Genomic DNA, 18,128 nt, shown 5'->3' with positions numbered 1-18,128 from the left:
TCCATCCAGCCACCTGCCCACTCATCTATCTATCCATCTGTCCATTCACTGTCTATCCCCCACCCACTCACCCACCCACTTATGAATTCATCACTCATCCTTCTGTCTATCTCTCCACTCCTTCCTCCATCCAACAAATATTTTGAGCACTAAGTATGTGACAGGCAATGATCTACATGATGGAATATTCCAGTGAGCAAACAAAAAACAAACTCCTGCCATTGTGGAGCTTGCATTCAATGAATAATAAACAAGACAAGACAAACACATTATATATTGTGTAAGACACAAATGGGAAAAATAGAGCAAGGCAAAGGATTCAGGAGTGGAGCAATTTAGAGTGGGGAGGGCGGGTGGGGTGATGCACGCCTGTAATCCCAGCAAGGGGGAGGCTGAGGCAGGAGAATATCAAGTTTAGAGGCCAGTCTTAGCAATTTAGTGACACCATTTCAAAAGAAAAAGGACTGGGGATGTAGTCCAGTGGTCAAGCACCCCTGGGTTCAATCCCAGTACCAAAAAAAGTGGGGGGAAGATTGGGAAGAAGTCCTCATCAAGAAGCTGGTAACTGGGCATAGACCTGAAGGAGATGTGGAGGGAGCCATGAACTTATGCAAGGAGAGCACTCTGAGTAGAGGGAACAGCACATGCAAAGGCCCTGAGGTGGGAGTGGCTTTTCAGGTATAGAATGGAGGTCTGGATGACTGAGGTGGGGTAAGCAGGGACGAGCAGTAGATGGGTCATGGGAACCTATCATTCAGGGCCTGCAGGCTGCTCCCATCATGAAGCCCACTCATCTTTTAGGCTCTAAACCACATCCTTTCTTTAAGAAAGTCTTCCAGATCCTCCATGGCGGGGTCGTTCACATCACCTGGTGTGTACCAGCAGTTTCAACATAGAGTTCCTATTGTGTGTGTAATTTCTCACCACCCCCACTGGACTGTGAAGACGGAGCCCTGCCTTGGCCGTGTCTCGGCATCCTCACTGAGCACACACTTGGTGATCCTTGGGTGGGTGGGACTGGATCTCTGAAGGGCAGCTCTGCCAGTAAGGAGCACAGGTTCTCTCCTCCCAGGCTTGCTGGGAAGTTCCTCCAAGATGATCTACTCACCTGGTCCATGGCACTTAGTTAGATGGACATTTTGTCTTGGATAAAACACCAATACATTGCTCCTCCCTGACTCTCCTTCTGCTAGTCAACTTTCCCTTGCTGTGACAAAATACCTGAGATAATCAACTTAAAAAGAGGAAAGATTTATTTTGGTTCACAAATTCAGAGGTTTCAGGCCACATAGTCACTTGGTCCTGTCACTTTGGTGGCACAGTACATCATGGCAGGAGTGTGTAGTGGAGCAAAGTTGTCCCCCTGATGGTGCCCAGGAAGAAAAGAGAGAGAAGAGGGGCAACGCTCTCAAAATCCCCACCGGGGATGTGGTCCCAGTGTCCTAACTTCCTCCGCCTCTTAATGGCTTCACCTCTTGGGCTCCACCATAGTTACACCACCTCCCAGTAGTGCCACAGGCTGGTGACAAGCCTTCAGCACATGAACCTTTGGGGAGTCGTTCAAGATCCAAACCACAAGCTGTGAAGATGCTTACTGCCACCTGGTCCCTGTCATTCCACGTCCAGTGTGTGACTCCCTCACCGAGCTTCTCCTATGAGGACAACCTTTAGGAGTATGCCTCTCAGGGGCTCCGGTTGACTCTGGGGCTCCCCTCTCCCTAATTCAGATAACTGCCAAATCTTACCCAGCCAGATGTCCCGCTGATTCCGTAATGAATAGCCTACATGTATCTCCCTTGCTCTTCAGACCAACTCAGACTCTAACACAAGACAGCTTTTACTTCTGGGCCAGCATTCGTAATGATGGACGAGCTGGTCTCTGCAGCTCATTAGTTCCTCTCTCTTCTCTCTCATCACGTAAAGGTGTGGAACCCAGGCATCACACATGCTGGGCACCTGCTCTACTACTGAGCGACACTCCTGGCCCCATCGTTCTCTACGACACGTTGTCTTCAGGACCGATGGGCTGGCACTAGGTAATAGGCCACACTTCTAGTGGACGAGAACATTCCTGCCTTTCCTGATTATTTGTCTGGGGACTGCCAGATCTCTGTCCTGCTCTGCATCATGAGGGCCTGGGAGCCTGCAACTGCCCTTGCCAGGGCCCTTCTCCTCAGGCTTCTCAGTACTTTGCGCTGGTGGGAAGCACTGGCATGGGGTTAGAAGCAGTAAAGCTGCTTCTGGATTTGAGGGTGTGTTTGTTGGGGCAGCAGCCGTGAGCAGCGGGCTCACACTCCCCCGGCTTGTTTAGGCAGCTAGTTTCACCAGAAACACCCTTGGCTGCCCTGGGATCACAGTTTTGGACGACACCTTCTGTTCCTCCAGACTGTGTAAAGGCTACTTCCTGCATTCACCGACATTTGGGTGAGCTCGACTTCTTGCTCCTCTCTTCCTTCCAGTGGTTTCCCTGACCAATCCCCTGCACTACATTCCCTCTGTTTTGGGCCCCTGGGCAGTTTCTGTTTTCCTGAGCGTACTAACTCCTGTTGCTCCTGGTGGTAGGAGTGACTTCCTAGGAAATAGTCCCTCAATGCTTGAAACCTGGGGTTGATTACATGCCTGGATTGGGTTGGAACACAGGAATGACCTCATTTTAGGAGGAAAAGGGTTCCTGGAAGATTGCAAGATTCAGTGCTGCTATGGTTCCAATGTGTCCCCCAAAGCTCATGTGTTGGAAACTGAGTTCCCAATGCAACAGTGTTGAGAGGTGGGCCTTTAAGAGTGATTAGGTCACAAGTGCTCTGCCTCCTGCTTAATGTTATCATTGCAGGTGTGACATCTTTAAAAAGAATAAACTTGGCTTCCCTCTCTCCTGCACATGCATGCTCTCTTGCTCTTCTGCTTCCTGCCATGAGATGAAGCAGCAAGAAGGCCCTTGCCTACTGGGCATGGTGGCACATGCCTGAAATCCCAGTAGCTCAGGAGGCTGAGACAGGCCAGCCTCAGCAACTTAGTGAAACCCCAAACCTTGTCTCAAAATAAAAATAAGGACTGGGGATAGGGTGGGAGGCCCTTGCCAGATGTGGGCTCCTCAACCTTGAACCCTCTCTTCTTTATAAGTTATATTTATAAATTATGAATTACTCAATCCTAGGAATTTTGTTATATATAAAACAGACCAACAAATGGCAGAACTAGCACTTACAATGCCATCTATTTGGGGTGAAGTGTTCTTTTAAGGCAAAGCCTAGGAGACCAAATGACCACTACCTTTGACCATGGTTGTGGGGGTGGGGCATGCCTAAAGATGCAACGAGAACTGGGGGCTTCTCACCTGTATGTGTTGGGCATGAAGTGTCCCCCATAATGCTCATGTTACGCAACAGAGCAATGTTCAGAGGTGAAGACATTAGATTGTGAGAACTATAACCTAACCAGAGGATTAATCCATTTGCTGGATTCATATTTTGAAAGGACTGCTGTACTTGGGGGTAACTGAAGGCTGGTGGGTTATGCCTTTAGGGTTTATATGTTGTCCCTGCCTCCTCTGTCTGCTTCCCAGCTGTCACAAGGTGAGAAGCTTCCCTCCACCACACCCTTCCACCACTATGTGCTGCCTTACCTTGGGCTTAGAGCAATGGAGATGGCTAACCACAGACAGACCTCTGAAACTACAAGCCCAAAATAACCCTACCTTCTCTAAGTTGTCCTTTTGGTTATAGCAACTGGAGATTCAGTAGAAAACATAATCAACTGCTCAGCTTGACACTGATAAAACTGGGTTCACTCCTGTATTCTCAGCAACTTGGGAAGTTGAGACGGGGCTTGCCAGTTCAAAGACGGCCTCAGCAACTTAGTGAGGCCCTGTCTCTAAATAAAACATAAAAAGGGTTGGTGAGGATGTGGCTCAGTTGTAAAGCACCACTGGGTTAAATCTCTAGTACCAAAATCAAACAAAAACCCAACACTGATAGAAAAAGAGAGAGCATCTTTGACAATCAGAAAAGTGTCTTTAATATCTTGTAGCCGTAGGACAGATAGAACTGAAAACATAACCCTAAATTTGATCCTGCAGGTCGCAGAGTTACAAGATGAGTTCACAGCCTCGTAGGATCTCTTATGTGAAATTTAGGGCACTGATCTGGAAGGAGTGTGACCCTGAGAATAGTAAAAGGATGTTGGGATGAACTGGAACAAATCTGAGAATCCAGAACTGAGCAAGAACAGTCGGAGTATGTGAACACTCCTGCTTACGACCCCAGCCACACGTGCGACTCAGCCTTTCCCATGCTGGCCAGGCACTCTTGATGAGTCACACACCTTGCAGCTCTAATAGAGCCCACCTCAGACCCTCCAATGAGCAGGGAAGTGGCTGGAAGTATCTGTTTATTGCTTTCTGAGGCCATCTGTCGCCCAAAGTAGAAACAAATCCACAACACAAGCTTGGCACCAACATTTAGAGAGGATGGGTTTGGCTCTTAGTCCCTCTAGCTGTGTGGGCTGCAGGCTACTATGACCCTCAGTTTCTTCATCCACTGAACAGGTCGAATGACTGGCATCTCCTGGGATGGTTGTGAGAATTGAGACTGTGAAAGGCTTGGCACTTGCTGTGCCTCTCCTCTTTTTTTGCTGTGGGCATTTCTCTCCCCCAGTGGGAACTACAAGGAAAAATTCCCATTCAGGAGACGGCTACCTCCCTGGGCAGCAGGATGGCACAGGACATGGCCTTCATTGTATTGTGGGATCTCTATACTCTTGGGTTTTTGATGGATCCCACCTGCCTGCTCTGAAAAATATCCCCAAATTTTCAGGACTGAGAGCAGTTCATGTATAAGAGGCTGATGTAACATCACCAGCCTTGTCCCAGGAAACCCATAACCACTTCCCACGAAAACCAGAGGCTGGTGTTAGAGCTGAACCGTGGGGTGGGCTGGGCCTGCTGGGTCAGGACATGAAAGGCAAAGTTGCCCAGAACAGGATTGGACTCCTAGTGCCAAAGCCACCATCTTGGACAAAGAATGAAGAAACACCTGTGTAGCCTGCCTCTCCCATCCCTCCTCCCCTCTGGAGGGCTCTCAACCTCCTCACTGTGGCCGCCTTATCACTTGAGGCAAATCAGACTGCTCTTGGGTGGAGACAGCCCGCCAGCCGCACACGCAGCACCTCCTGGGAGCCGCACCCTAGGCCACGCCTTCTGTTGAAATGTTCGTTATGTTCAGAAATCTGACAAGGACCAAGGAGTGAGTCTCTAGCTGTGGCCAGACACCACTGGGGCAGGTCCTGGATAGGAAAGGCACGTAAGTTACCACCTGTGTAGACTGGACAAGAAAGGGGGACCCCAAGGGCAGACCCAGCAGGAGAGCACGAGACCTTAGGTGAACTGCTGCAGGTGGATAGGGGGCAAACGTCCCTCTGCCCCTGGTCTCACCAAGGCCCCCAAGTGACTGGTGCTGACTGAGGGCCCCTGGAGTGACATGGGTCAAGAGGCGGGTGTGGTTGGGAGGCCAGGCAGAAGGGTAGCACCAGAGGGCTGAACTGGGCTGGTGGGCCAGGGGCTCCAGGGTGGGGTGGAGATGTAGTTATTGCTGCTGCTCCAAGGATCAGCTGGTGACCATGGCCAGGCCCAGCATAGCCCTGTCGGGAACCCTGGAGTGAAGTCTGGAGCTTTAAGGCAACCCAAGGAGGGTCTCAGGTCACCCCCGCAGGAACTTGGGACAAGCCAACTTGAGAAAGCCCCAGCCACTCTTATGGGGCCCTGGGCCTCCACATTCAAGTACTGAGTGTCTCATGGGCATGTGGCCATGATGGCCAGTCACCTGCTGTCAGGACATAGTGTGTGGGACCTTAGGTTCGTGGGGGGGACCAGGTGGGGCTAGGCTGCCTCCTCCTGGAGCCACCTGGCTCCTATAGCTCCTTGAGCTTGTGCCGGTCCTCTGGGGTCTCCCGTGGGGGGACCCCTCTGTGGGGAGGCTGCAGAATGCAGGGCCACCTTATTCTGTAGTTCAGAGCACCAGCACTGGCTCACTGAATCACGGGGGAGACAGTCTGAGGAAACTTGGGAAGCATGCGTAGACGGGGAGCGGTGAGGGAGGGGAGGCCCTGGTCCAGACACCCCTGGACAGAAGGGGAGGCAGTGTGGCCCTCAGCAACTTGTGTCTACTCTGAGGCCTGTGACTTGACCCAGGAATGGGGCATCACTGCTGTGTGGGACACAGCACAGCTGAGCCCCACTCCTGCCAGCAATTTCTTCTGGGAGGCCTGGGTTTTTTTCTGGCCCTTCAAAAGAGCCCTTTGCGAACAGAGCTGAGGAAGAGGATGCAGAGGAATGGGGGCCACCCGGGCTCTCCTAGGAATTCTTGGAGGTCAGAGCGTGAATATCTGCAGCTGGCACAAGATGCTTAGGACAGTGACCACTGGCGTTCCATGCCTGACTCACAGTGGTGGGGGCTCAGCACTAAACTGAGGGGCCCCCACAGGAAGGCTGCCAGCCTTCCTCTTGTGTGCAGATCTCAAAGTTGCTGCAGTAGGGCAAGAAGCTGTCTTGAACCCCTGAGCTGCTGTGGTTGGGGAGGGAGAGCCGGGGGGTCTTGGTGCCGAGGCCGGGAGCAGTGAGGAGGTGAGTGTGAACAAGAGAGCCACAGGCCAGGCCAGCACCAAGGGGAGGAATCACCAAGGCACCCCCAACATCTACCCTGCCCTGAGTCCCCACATAGGAAGAGGGAGGCACAGGAAGAGTGGGGAGGTATTGGAGCCCAGCCCCACACACCCGCAGAGGCCTGGAAGGGCACACTGCATCCAAGGATTCACTGTTGACTGTCCCCTCAACTCAAAAGGACCCTGGATTCCTGGGTCACCTCAGCTCCATAGAAGAGCAGGAAGAGACTTGAACCTTGTGGGGAACAGAGGACAAGAGATCAGGACCCTGAGGCCTAACCAGTCCTTAAAGGAGAGACACAGGACCCCTGAAAGGTGGGTCCCACAGAACCATGGCATGCTTGGTTCCAGGCTGACACCAGGAAGGCAGGTATGGGGAGGGGCCCTGGGACTTACAACAGCCAACCGAATACACCTGGCCACAGCTGGCCCCCAAAGAGAACGATGCTCTGATGTCTGGAGTCAGCAAAAGAAATCCCTCAGCTGAAATGCTCCTTTCTTTTGGTGATAAGGGTGCTTGTGGGGGTCAGCATGCCTCTCTCCTAGCCCCAGCTCCAAGGCATGCCCTCTGTGAGGGCCTGGGCAGATGACAGCAGAAGCCAGTGAGGGTCGGTGATGCTGCCATGCTCGGCAGGCTGTGGCTACTTGGGCTGCCTTGGGAGCCGACTCCTGGCCAACAGGGGGCAGAGGCAAATGAGAAGGGCAACTCCTAGGTGTGGGGGCCTTGGTTTCCTGTAGAGCTGACACATGAGAGGCCAACAGAAGTTGAGGGCACCAAGAAGAGCAAGACACCACTGCTCCTCCCCAAGCCTGCCCATGCCCCCAGCTCATGTGCGAGGGCCTGTATCTGAGCCTGGACCACAGCTCTGGCCACACTCTTATCTCCCACATCAGGGAGGGTTGCCCTCTGCTGTGAACCTGCACCAGGGCACCAAAGTCTGTGAAAGAGAAGGGGGTCGTGCTGGTGGCAAATGAGGCTTGGTGCCACCACTCTCCGAGGTTGGCATATAAGGTTCCTTGTGCTCCTCTTGACTCTGGAAAATGTCCTCCTTGTTTGTAGAAAGGACACAGCACCAGAAGCTGGTGGCAAGGTTCTCACCCAACCTCCTGCTGATCACAGAGCAGGGACCCAGCTGGTCCCAGGCCCTCTCATGCTGCCCACTGAAGGTGGTGTTGGGACCACCACTGTCTGGTCTTCCCTTTGCCCTGGTCACTGGGTCACCGCCCATCCTTGGCCAGCCATCTTCAGAAGCCTGGACACGGAGACACAGATGAGCGTCCTTACAAAAATAACTCTGAGCCTGTCCCCAGGGGGAGCAGGTTCCTGAGAGCACGTGGGGCTGGGTGGAGTCCGTGTGGAGGGGCCGGCAGGGGGCGCTCCTGCCCACGGCCGGGGCTATGGCTGCAGCCGCTCCAGGTACTGCGGCAGGGGATTCTCCTTGACATACTTCTGGATGTACCAGCACGTGAGATGGGCCTTCAGGTCCTCCTCCACCACAAAGTCCAGGGCAGCCTGGGGGCCAGAGCAGAGGGGAGAGTGAGTGATCAGAGCCCCCAGCCTGCACCCAGGGACTGTGGCCGTCCAACCTGAGAAGGTAGTTGCCCACCTCTTCTGCATCCCCCAAGTTCCACAGCAACTGTCCCACTTGCCCAGGTCAGTGCCTCTCTCAGTCTTCCTTGGTAACTTGAGATAACCCCCTCCCCAAGCCTGAGCCAGGAAAGCAGAGGCTGTGGTGGGGTAGTATGGGGGGCAGGAGGCGGGGAGACAACAGAGGGCCCAGCTAAGCCTAGGAGCAGTCTTTCGGGGGGAATTGAAGGCCGTTCTCTGCTCCAGAAGTAATTGCCCTTATGAAGCTCAGACCTATAGTCCAGGCAGCCTGAGGTTTGAGGTGCTTTGGGGATGAACAAAGTCAGGGGGTGGAGTAGGAATGGGCCATGAGTTCACTGACCTGAACGTTCACCCATTTGTTCCCCCTAGGACTCACTGAGCAACTACTATGTGCCAGGTCTGGGGCCCTAGGAAAGAATCAGGCTGTGGTGACCCTGGAGGTTTGGCTGCAGCAGGGTTCTGCACATCAAAAGCCTGGGCCCCAGTGGATGCCACTTGCCCTCAGAGGGCCAGGGAGTGTAGAGTGCTGTCCAATACCCCTGCTGCCAACTGCAACTGGCTGGCAAGGCAGACTTGTGGGTCTATGCTCTGGCCAAGAAGCAAGCAGGAGTCTGCTGCCAGGCCACCACCTCCCGATTGCGAGGGTAACTGCCCCAGGTCCCCCATCTGCACCCACCCTACCTTGGCAAGGTGCTTGGCAATACCCCGCCCACGGTACGCATCAGGGACCTCCGTGTGTTGCAGGTCCACAATCCGTTTGCCCACATACTCATAGAGCAGGACAGCCCGGTCATGACATCCTGGAGGATTGAAGATGGAAACAGGTGAGCCAGGTTACTCGAGTTGAATTCCGAATAACCTCTCTGGGCCTCAGCTTCCTCATCTATAAATTGGGTATATGATAAAATGTTCCTCATAGGGTTGACGGAAAGACTAAATGAGGTAACCCTGCAAATGTTCAGCACCGAGCTGATGAAATGCAAACCCCAGCTATTGTCGCTCACCTCAGCATCCAGGGACCTCCCCCACCCAGTCTGCTCTCCATATCTCCACATAAGCTCCCTCCCAAGGTCTGGGAGACTCAAGCCCTGACACTGGACACAGAGCAGGGCCCAGCAAATCTACAGTGAAAGCAAAGGAAGAAGAGATGGGAGGGTTGGGGTTGTGACTTGGTGGTAGAACACTTGCCTAACACGTGTTAGGCCTTGAGTTTCAGCCCCAGAAAAGCAACAGCAAAAAGTTGGGCCCCGTGATGCACACCTATAATCTCAGGGACTCAGAAAGCGGAGGCAGGAGGATCATCAGAGCTAGTCTCAGCAACTTAACAGGGCCCTGTCTCAAAATAAAAAGGGCTGGAAATCTAGCTCAGTGGTAGAGCAACCCTGGGCTCAATCGCCTGCACCAAAAAAAAAAAAAAAAAAAAAAAAAAAGGAAAAGATGGGGAAGCAAGCACAGATGCAGCAGAACCACCCAGGGGACCCTGGCAGAGACACAGCAAGGAAGGTCAAAGGACTAGCATGAGAATCCATGAGAAATGGATGCTGGACATAAGAAGCAGGAAGAAATGGGTCTTCATGCCCTCCCAAGAGCACCAGGACCAGAGCTCACCAGTCCACCCTAAACTTCTACTGGAAAACACAACTGAAATTCCTCCAATCACAGGTTGCTTTTTGTTTGTGTTATCAGGGATTGAACCCAGGGGCATGTAACCACTGAGCCACATCCCCAGTCCTTTTAATATTTTATCTGGAGATAGGGTCTTGCTAAGTTGCTTAGGGCCTTGCTAAGTTCCCAGCCTCCTGGGCTACTGGGATTACAGTTGTGTGCCATGGTGCCTGGCTTAATCAGTTTTTAGTTATACATTTGCCTGTCTGTCCACCTAACCATCAGTTCATCCACTCATCTATCTATCCTTCCAGCCATCCACCTCCATTCACCCCTCATACATATACCCACCCATCCATCCTTGCACCAAATGTTTACAGAGGCCCAGAAATGTTTCAGGTGCTTGGCGTACAGCAATGGACAAGACAGAGATCCGCCCTCACAAAGCCTACTGGAAGGGGAGAGAGAGAAACAAGAAAAGCCAGTAAGTGCATAATGTGTCATGGGGTGGGAAAGAGCCATGGGAAATGCTGGGTGGGGGACAGTGTGCTGGAGAAGGAAGCCAGTGCAATGGCTTAGAGGCAGGGGTGAGTGGGATGACAAGGGCCAGGGTGGCTGGAGTAGAGCAGGTGATGGGGAGGGTGGAGGAGATGAGGGCAGGGAGGTGACAGAAGCAGGTCCTGTAGAGCCTCCTAAGCTGGGTCAGGAAGATGGACGACAGGAGGTGATTCATGACTTTGCTCCCCTCTGGCTGCCGTGGGGAACAGACTTGGGGCAGGAGCAGGGAGACCAGTGAGGTAGCTGCACTGGTCCTGGTGAGTAACACTGTGAGACCCTGGTGCTGCTCTGAAGGTGTCCCTGGCAGGATCTGGGCATGGTTGGATGTGGTCAATGAGGGAAAGAAGAGTCGAGGGCAGGCCCAGGGTTCTTCCTTTGCTCATTCCGTTCGTTCATTCATTTGTTCCTCCCTTTGTACTGGGAACTGAACTCAGGGATGCTCTACCACCGAGTTTCATCCCCAGCACTTTTTATTTTTTATTTTGAGATAGGCTTTCACTAAGTTTCCCAGGTTGGCCTTGAACTTATAATACTCTTGCCTGAGCCTCCCAAGTTGCTGGAATTACAGGCGTGTGCTCCCAAGGCTGGCTCAAGCCTTCTAATTTCAGGGAGTTGCTTGTGCATGAAGGAAATAAATACGCTGGGTTTGGGGAGGGTCAGGGCCATTATGCCAGGAGCAGTCAGGAGGGGCCCTCCCAGGAAAACTCTCTAGGCTGCCATGTGAACAATGAGCAGGAAATGGCTGAGAGAAGAGCAGAGGAAGGACAGATAGCGTGCACAGCCAGTGTAAAGGCCCTGAGGTTGGAAGACACAATTCCTTGGCTCTAAAAGAAAACACGTCAACGTCAAGTGTCTTTCTCCACTTTTTAAGAGCAAATTGTATTTCACATATTTTAACTTGAAAGAAAAAAGCGAATTGCATTTTACATGGTTTAACTTTAAAGCATCAGAGAATTTGCTCCTAAATTCTGCTTGGGTTGCCAGCCTGTGCGAGCTGTCTTGGACTGATAGGCCAAGAGATCAAATGACCCACCCAGGGCCATAAAGCAAATCAGATTCCAGAACAGGATCCAACCCCAGTCTTGAGGCTTTCTGGCTCTTGAAATCCTTGAGTCTCCCAACTCCAGGAAGGAGGCTCCAAGTCAGCTCCCAAGTTCCTCAGTCAGCTGAGGAAAGTGAATTGCAGGGACATGAATCACACAGCAGGTTCAAGATGAAGCTGGGACCCAGGCCTCTAATTCCCAAGCCAAGTTCATTCTCCTGCTCCACCATGTCATGCCCTGCCCCCTACTTCCTGCTTCTAGGCCTTGGCCTGGGCAGTTTCCTGGTCCAGGATGCCCTCTCCCAGCCCTTCTTACACCTCCAGGCACCCAGGCATTGGTACCCCTCCTGACCTGACTGTTGTTCTGTGGGCTACACCTACTGCCCTGGCCAAGAACCAGCTGCACCCTCCACTGCCTTGCCCCAGTTGTGTGGCATGGGACTTGGTTCTCAGGTTCACATCTGTTGGTATTAACTCGGCCCCCTTGAGACAGGCAAGCAGTGATGAGAAGCTATTTTGGGATTGACCTGATTCTTGAGAGAGCTTCCCACCTACCCTGCCTATTTAATTACTCCAAATTCACTGAGAGTCTACTATGTTCAGGCAGAGTTTGGGGTGCTGAGCAGTGAATGAAACTAACAAACTCCTCCCTCATGGAGGCTCTGTTTCAGTAGAGGAGACAGGTAATAAACAACATAGTAGATGACACAACCACAAGTGATGGGTATCTGTGTGCTATGAGGACATTTCAGTAGAGAAGGGGCAGGGATTTGGGATTGGGGTGCCATTGTAAAGACAGTGTACAGGGGAAGCCTTTCTTGTGCAAAGACTAACAGGAATGAAGGGATATCTAGGGTATAAGCAGACTGGGTAGTGAGAACAGCATGTGCAAAGATCCTGGGGTAGGATATTCATGGAATAGAAAGGACCCAGAGTGGCTGAACCTGAATGTAGCAGTGTGGTTAGGAAGCCAAGTCAGGGGGTTCTGGACCCAGATCACGTAGGGCCTGCAGGATACTGAAAAAGATCTTGGCTTTTGCTCCAGCATAGTCTCTGCAGAAAAGGGGCACTGAGCTCTTATAAGACTACTAATGTCCTCTGTCCATTCATTCACTTATTCCCTCAATCAAGTGGGGTGGTCACTTGGGCTATGGATGGACCTGTCCCTCTGGGATTCTCTACCTCCCTTTCACCCACTGCTGGGCACTCAGTTACCACCATATCCTCAACACCCAGACCTGGGCAGACAGACACCCAAGAAATATCTGTCCAACAAACCCTGATGTTCTCCCTCTGCCAGGCACACACTGGGGTTCTAGGCAGACTTGAGGGCTACTGACATGCTCAGCACATTGGTCTTCTCAGAGGCTGGTCTGTGTCTTCAGACCAGAATCCCAGAAAATGGCTATGTCCCCAGAGTTCAGGCCAAGATTCTGGGGTTGTCCCTTCCTTGTCTGACTCTGCAGCATGTCTGTGGGCATACCTTTCAGATGTGCCACTGCCCCAGATCAGATAGCCACCTCTGCCATCTCTGTGCAGGGTGTCCAGAGTGGGCCTATTTCAGGTGACCCCAAACGGTACTTCACCAGAGGCTTTCCTTGACTGCTTGGTGTTCCCATCATAGGACAGTGGGATGTGAGGGCATCATCTTCAGCCACACTGTCAATTCTGAGCACGATGCCCCTCCACCAGGGTCTGGGTGGCTGGGCCTATAGATACTGCTATCTCGACTCATGAGGACATGGGCACATTCTCACGCCCTTACCTGGGCTGGGTTCTAAGAGCCCTGAACCTCAGACTAGCACAAAAGGGGCACTATTTGTCACCTGGGAGCCAGATAAACGAGCATGGGTTTTGGTTCCACCTCTGACAGGTAATCTCAGGCCAGTGGTGATACTTCTGTGACCCAGAGACACCTCACCTGTCTTGGGACAAATCAATACCACCAGCCTCCCTCCTGGGACTGAGAATCAGATCAAGATCAAGAACCGCAGCTGTTTCTGAAAAGTTAAAGCTTCAGGGGCTGGGGCTGGAGCTCAGTGGCAGAGTACTTGCCTAGCACTGGGTTTGATCCTCAGCACCACATAAAAATAAATAAAGGCATGCTGTAAAAAAAAAAAAAAAAAAAAAAAAAAAAAAAAAAAAAAAAAATTAAAGCTTCGGGCTGGGTGCGGCTCAGAGGTAGAGCGCCTGCGGCATGTGTGAGCTATCTGAGCTATCCTCAATCAACCAACCAAATAAAAGAAGTTAAAGACCTCTGCACTACTAGTAGCTCTTCCCTGTGGCTCGCCACCCCAGTGCCTTGTACCCATCCCCAAGTGCAGTATCAAAGGGCCCAGAAAGTTGTTATGGAAGGCAATCACAGAGAAAAGGGAAGTAGGGAGTCTTGGTGAAATGTGTTCACCTCCACCATTTCCGCTTTGCCCCACCTGCCCTAAAAGAAAGCATCCACTGTATAGATAAGGAGACTGAGGCACAGGTAAAGTTGCAACTGGTCCCTGGGAGCTGAGGTGCTAGGCCAAGGACAAGCAGAGCAGTGACAGGTCCCAGAAGCCCCTGAATAGCTTCTTTAGTGCAGCCTGGTTGCCAGGGGTGGGGTGGGGGGGCTGTTAGTGGCTCAGGGAGAGGTGGCTGGGGCTCTGGAGAAGCTCCACAGTGGGTCACTTCCCCTGCTCAAGGGACCTCTCAGCCTGACACAGTCAGGAGGCATGTATCACTAGGCATTCCCCCGCTCAGGACACCTGCTCTGGGTGGGCATTATGGGATGCTGTGAGACATGGGGGCTCCTGGGTTATGGGACCTTGTGGGAGGCATTGTAAGGTCACGCAGGGCCTTGCGTTGGGGCTGGAAACTCCTCCCCATGAGGCTAGGCGCTATATTCTCAGCCCTGCTGCCTTCAAGGTGCTGGGGGAGGCCAGAGGCAACTGACAACTCTCTGGGGCCTTAGGCTTCCTATCTGCGAAACAGGCACAGGGAGAATGTGGAAAATTCCAGGATTCTGGGACTCCTGGGTGATCCTTCTCCTTGCAGAAAGTTGGACACACGCCCTGGCTGAGGAAGGGAGAGAGAAGGCAAGGAGAGGCTAATGGGTAGCAGGGGCCTTTTCCAGTGTTCTCCAAGCTTCAGATGACAACCCTTAGATGGAAGCTGGGGCTCAGAAGTGTGCTTTGGTATCCCTACCTACAAAATGGTGACAATAAAAGGCAGTTTTTCAGAACCCGGATTTGGGAGTCAAACAAGCCTGAGCTTAACCTTAACCCTCCTCTCAGACACCATGTCAACAAGTTCCATTCACTCTTCCTTCCAGATCTGTCCAGGCCCTGGATGTCTCTCCCCACCCCTACTCCTTGGACTAGTGCAGTAGCTATTCTCTGTTCTGTCCTGCCTACAGTCTGCTCCTCTCAGCACAGTGGAGGGAGCTGGGGCCATCCCTTCTGAGCATCCACCAGACTCAGAGTCAAAGCCAAATTGCCAAATTCATATAAATTCACACTTCCAAGGCCCAGCACCATCTGCTCATCACGATCTCAGCCCCTCTTCCTACCTACCATCCTCCACTACACCCAGCTGCTCTGAATGCACACCAGGCACCACAGGGCCTTTGCACTTGATGTTTCCTTGGCTGCTGCAGCTGTTTCTTGCCTCCTCCAGGTCTTTACTTAAATGTCATCTTGGGAGGAGATCTTCCTGGACACCTGATTTTAAACAGCAGCCTCACCCCTACACACCCTCCAATCCTCCCTGCTTCTTTTCTCACCAGGGTCCCTGTTTTCTAGGATTCTTCACAATTTATTACCCATTCCCCCCTCTAGACTATCAGCCCCATGAGTCCCTAGGACCTTGAAGAGTACTGGCACACAGAAGGTGCCCAATTAAATAGCTGTGGAACAAATTCCAGCTCCTCCACCTTGAGACATAAGACTTTGGCAAGCCATTTCACTTCCCCGTGTCTCAGTCTCATCTGTAAATGGGTGGAGCTGTTTTCTGCCTCCTCCCAGCCTTCTATAAGATAAAGTGACTCCATGTGTACAAGGCCTACTGGGACACAAGTGCCTAAACATCTTCCCTCACTCAGAACCAGAGCTTGCAGGAAGATAAACAGCCTAGCTCTGCCACAAGGCGAGCCTGGGGAACAAGAATTCTCTGGAAGCCAGAGAATGACAGTCCCACCATGCTCCTGCACTGCCAGCCCCAGACTGCTTGACAGCTCAGACTCAGTGCTCACATCTGTTAATGGGCACAGTGGCACCAGCCTCAGGTTTCCTTATAGGTAGGGGACCCCCTGTGTGCCTGCCTATTCCCAGCCAGCTCAGGCAGGCCTAGGCTGGATATACACTAGCCCTCAAATACACACCCAGCCCCAGCCTCCTGGACATCCTGAGAAGGCCTGCCCCAGGCTGTGCAGTGCTATGTTGGGGACCTGAAAAGGAGCTGCCAGCTTCCAGCTTCCCTCTTCTCCCCTGAGTTTGACTGGGAGGATCCCTGACCACACCTACATTTAGCTACAGGGCAGTAAGTTCCAGAAAGGGACAAGTTTAAGAATATGGTCTGATTACAGCCAGCCCTGCAGGATTGTCCTTTGGCTGCAGCCATTTGGAATAAAACAAAACAACCAAAAAATCCCAAGTATTCCTTTTTCTTTCTCTCTGCAAGCCTACTGGGCCTCTTGAGCCACCAGGGGGACCAGAACCTCCTTGGAATTCAGATAACCTCAAAAGAGAGGATGTGAAAAGTCACAAGGCCTCTCCCCACAAATGTGACCAGAACACTGAATGTCATTGCCAGTTGGGCCACAGCCAGAACCACAGCAGAAAGACCTGCTCCTATGAGGGAAGACTGTGGTATAGGGTCAGCAGGGTCCAGATTTGAGCTTTTGCCTCTGGTCTCAGGTGACACTGGGCAAGTCACTTCCTGCGGCCCTAAACTCAATTTACTCATCTGTAATGTGTCACAACACATCTCAGGGACGTTATGACAGTTGCATCCAAGAGGCCACGGAAGTGGTGGGACCCAGTTCCATGCTCAGGGTGCCCAAAAACAGGAGACCCAGGCCCCTCCTGACTGCCATCAAGTGCCAGTGGCAGGAGCCAAACAGAATGCTATTCCACTGCTATCTCAACTCAGGGGCTGACCTCTGACAAGCCTCTCTTTTTCCTGGGCCTCCACCTTTCCTTCTTGGAAATGGGCACAGTGGCTTCTAAGGGCCTTGGGCATTACTAGAGAGGGCTGAGCTGGGGGTGAGATTTGGAGAGTTCATGTCCTCAATTTCATAACTCTATTTCCAACTCCTCAGACCTTCTGGGGGAGGGTGTGTGGCTGGTAAGACTTCTCTACAGGAAATCAGGACTTCTGGTTTAAAAAACAAGGATCAGTCCAGGTTTTTATAAGCACTTGCTATGAACCAAATGAGCGGTTCCCAACTTCACGTTTAGTGAAGTGTGCACAAGTGCTACTCCCAGAGATGGAGAAGTGGAGAAATCGAGGTACGTAGAGATGAGGCAAACTGGCCAAAAGCTCAGAGACATCTATTAACCTCCATATACGAATACACTCCGACGAGGGCAGAAGCCCCTTTCCTGTCAGCCCCCAGGTCCAGTGTAGATTCTGCAGTGTAAAAAAGCTAAAGTTCCCGGGGCAGCGACAAACAGGCTGGGAAGGGGCAGGTCACACCCGACCCGCTCCTCAAGATTTGAAGCAGCAGCCCTAGCTGGGTGCCTGACACCAGAAGGCAGCCGGGCGGAGCAGGTGCGGGTCCCTTGTGGCTGAGACGGTACGCTCCTGCAGGACCCCCTCGCGTGCCCGCCCGCCTGAGGGCTCTGCACCCGCGCGCCTCTCCCGGGAAACCCGCCCTCGCCCGGCCCGTGAGCAGCCGCGCCCCCACCCGGCCCCGCGCGCAGCCCGGCCCGCGCCAGGAGCTCGGGGCCGTCGGAGGAAGGCCACCCGCGTCCGCGAACGCAGTCCCTCTCGGGCAGCGGGCAGGGACCACGGCTCGCGGGCGGCTAGGGGCGATCTCGGCGGGTCCCGCTCTCACGCAAACAAAAGGCGGGGGCCGGCCGGGCGCCGCGTTACCGTTGAGCCGGACGGTGAACTGGCGGCGCCGGCGATCGTGCTCCACGCGGATGGGGCAGCTCTGCTCCAGCACGCCCAGCGGCACGGAGGACGCCGAGTGCGCCATCTGCGCGCCGTGCTGCGCCGTGGGACGGGCGGGCGCGGGTCGGGAGTCCAGGCACGCGGAGCGGGGCGGCAGCTGGGCGCGGGGCGGCCGGGCAGCCCGGCCAGAGAGACCGCAGGCGGCGGCGCTGAAACTGACACTCGGCGGCAGCAGCGGCGGCAGCAACAAAAAGGAGGGGGGGGCGGCCAGGAAATCAGCTGTGAGGTCACGTGCAGCGTGCAGCCAATGGGCGCGCGGCCTTTTTGTTTTGATACATTCCATTCGACTTTTAAAGGGGCCGCGCACCTAGCTGGCGGCGTTCCACTTGCAACCCCAAACAAAACAACGCGCTGCCTTCGCGGCTGTGTTGCTCTTCCCTCTTGTTTTGCTCCACAGGCATCTTTGGGATCCCTACATAGACCCTCTCAAAAAGATGTAACAACCTGTAGGAATATTCTAATCGTCCCCACAACAACCATCGCTTATTAAAAATTTGTTGTGTGCACGGC

The 18,128-nt window shown here is 53.1% G+C and overlaps 1 protein-coding gene across 1 annotated transcript; it reads right to left on the bottom strand.

Annotated features, from left to right (window-relative positions):
• Nucleotides 1-3,919: 3,919 nt before the first annotated feature.
• NATD1 (N-acetyltransferase domain containing 1) lies at nucleotides 3,920-17,795 on the bottom strand. Its single transcript, XM_079134357.1, has 3 exons — nucleotides 17,538-17,795; nucleotides 8,945-9,063; nucleotides 3,920-8,167 (listed from the first exon to the last, which is right to left on the bottom strand). Exons 1-3 carry the CDS (start codon nucleotides 17,641-17,643, stop codon nucleotides 8,051-8,053), a joined length of 342 nt encoding a protein of 113 aa, XP_078990483.1. The 5' UTR covers nucleotides 17,644-17,795; the 3' UTR covers nucleotides 3,920-8,050.
• Between the last annotated feature and the right edge of the window lie 333 nt (nucleotides 17,796-18,128).

Source organism: Sciurus vulgaris, assembly GCF_902686455.1.
Source record: "Sciurus vulgaris genome assembly, chromosome: 3".
Lineage (NCBI taxonomy): Eukaryota > Metazoa > Chordata > Mammalia > Rodentia > Sciuridae > Sciurus > Sciurus vulgaris.
This window is presented reverse-complemented; position numbering and strand designations above follow the sequence as displayed.

What these genes read in the sequence shown, in the direction of transcription:
- NATD1 (XM_079134357.1), bottom strand. Translation starts at nt 17,643, where the DNA reads ATGGCGCACTCGGCGTCCTCCGTGCCGCTGGGCGTGCTGGAGCAGAGC. An exon ending in GTTCACCGTCCGGCTCAACG is followed by an intron (nt 9,064 to 17,537) that starts GTAACGCGGCGC and finishes TCAATCCTCCAG; the next exon opens with GATGTCATGACCGGGCTGTC. An exon ending in TTGCCAAGCACCTTGCCAAG is followed by an intron (nt 8,168 to 8,944) that starts GTAGGGTGGGTG and finishes TCTGGCCCCCAG; the next exon opens with GCTGCCCTGGACTTTGTGGT.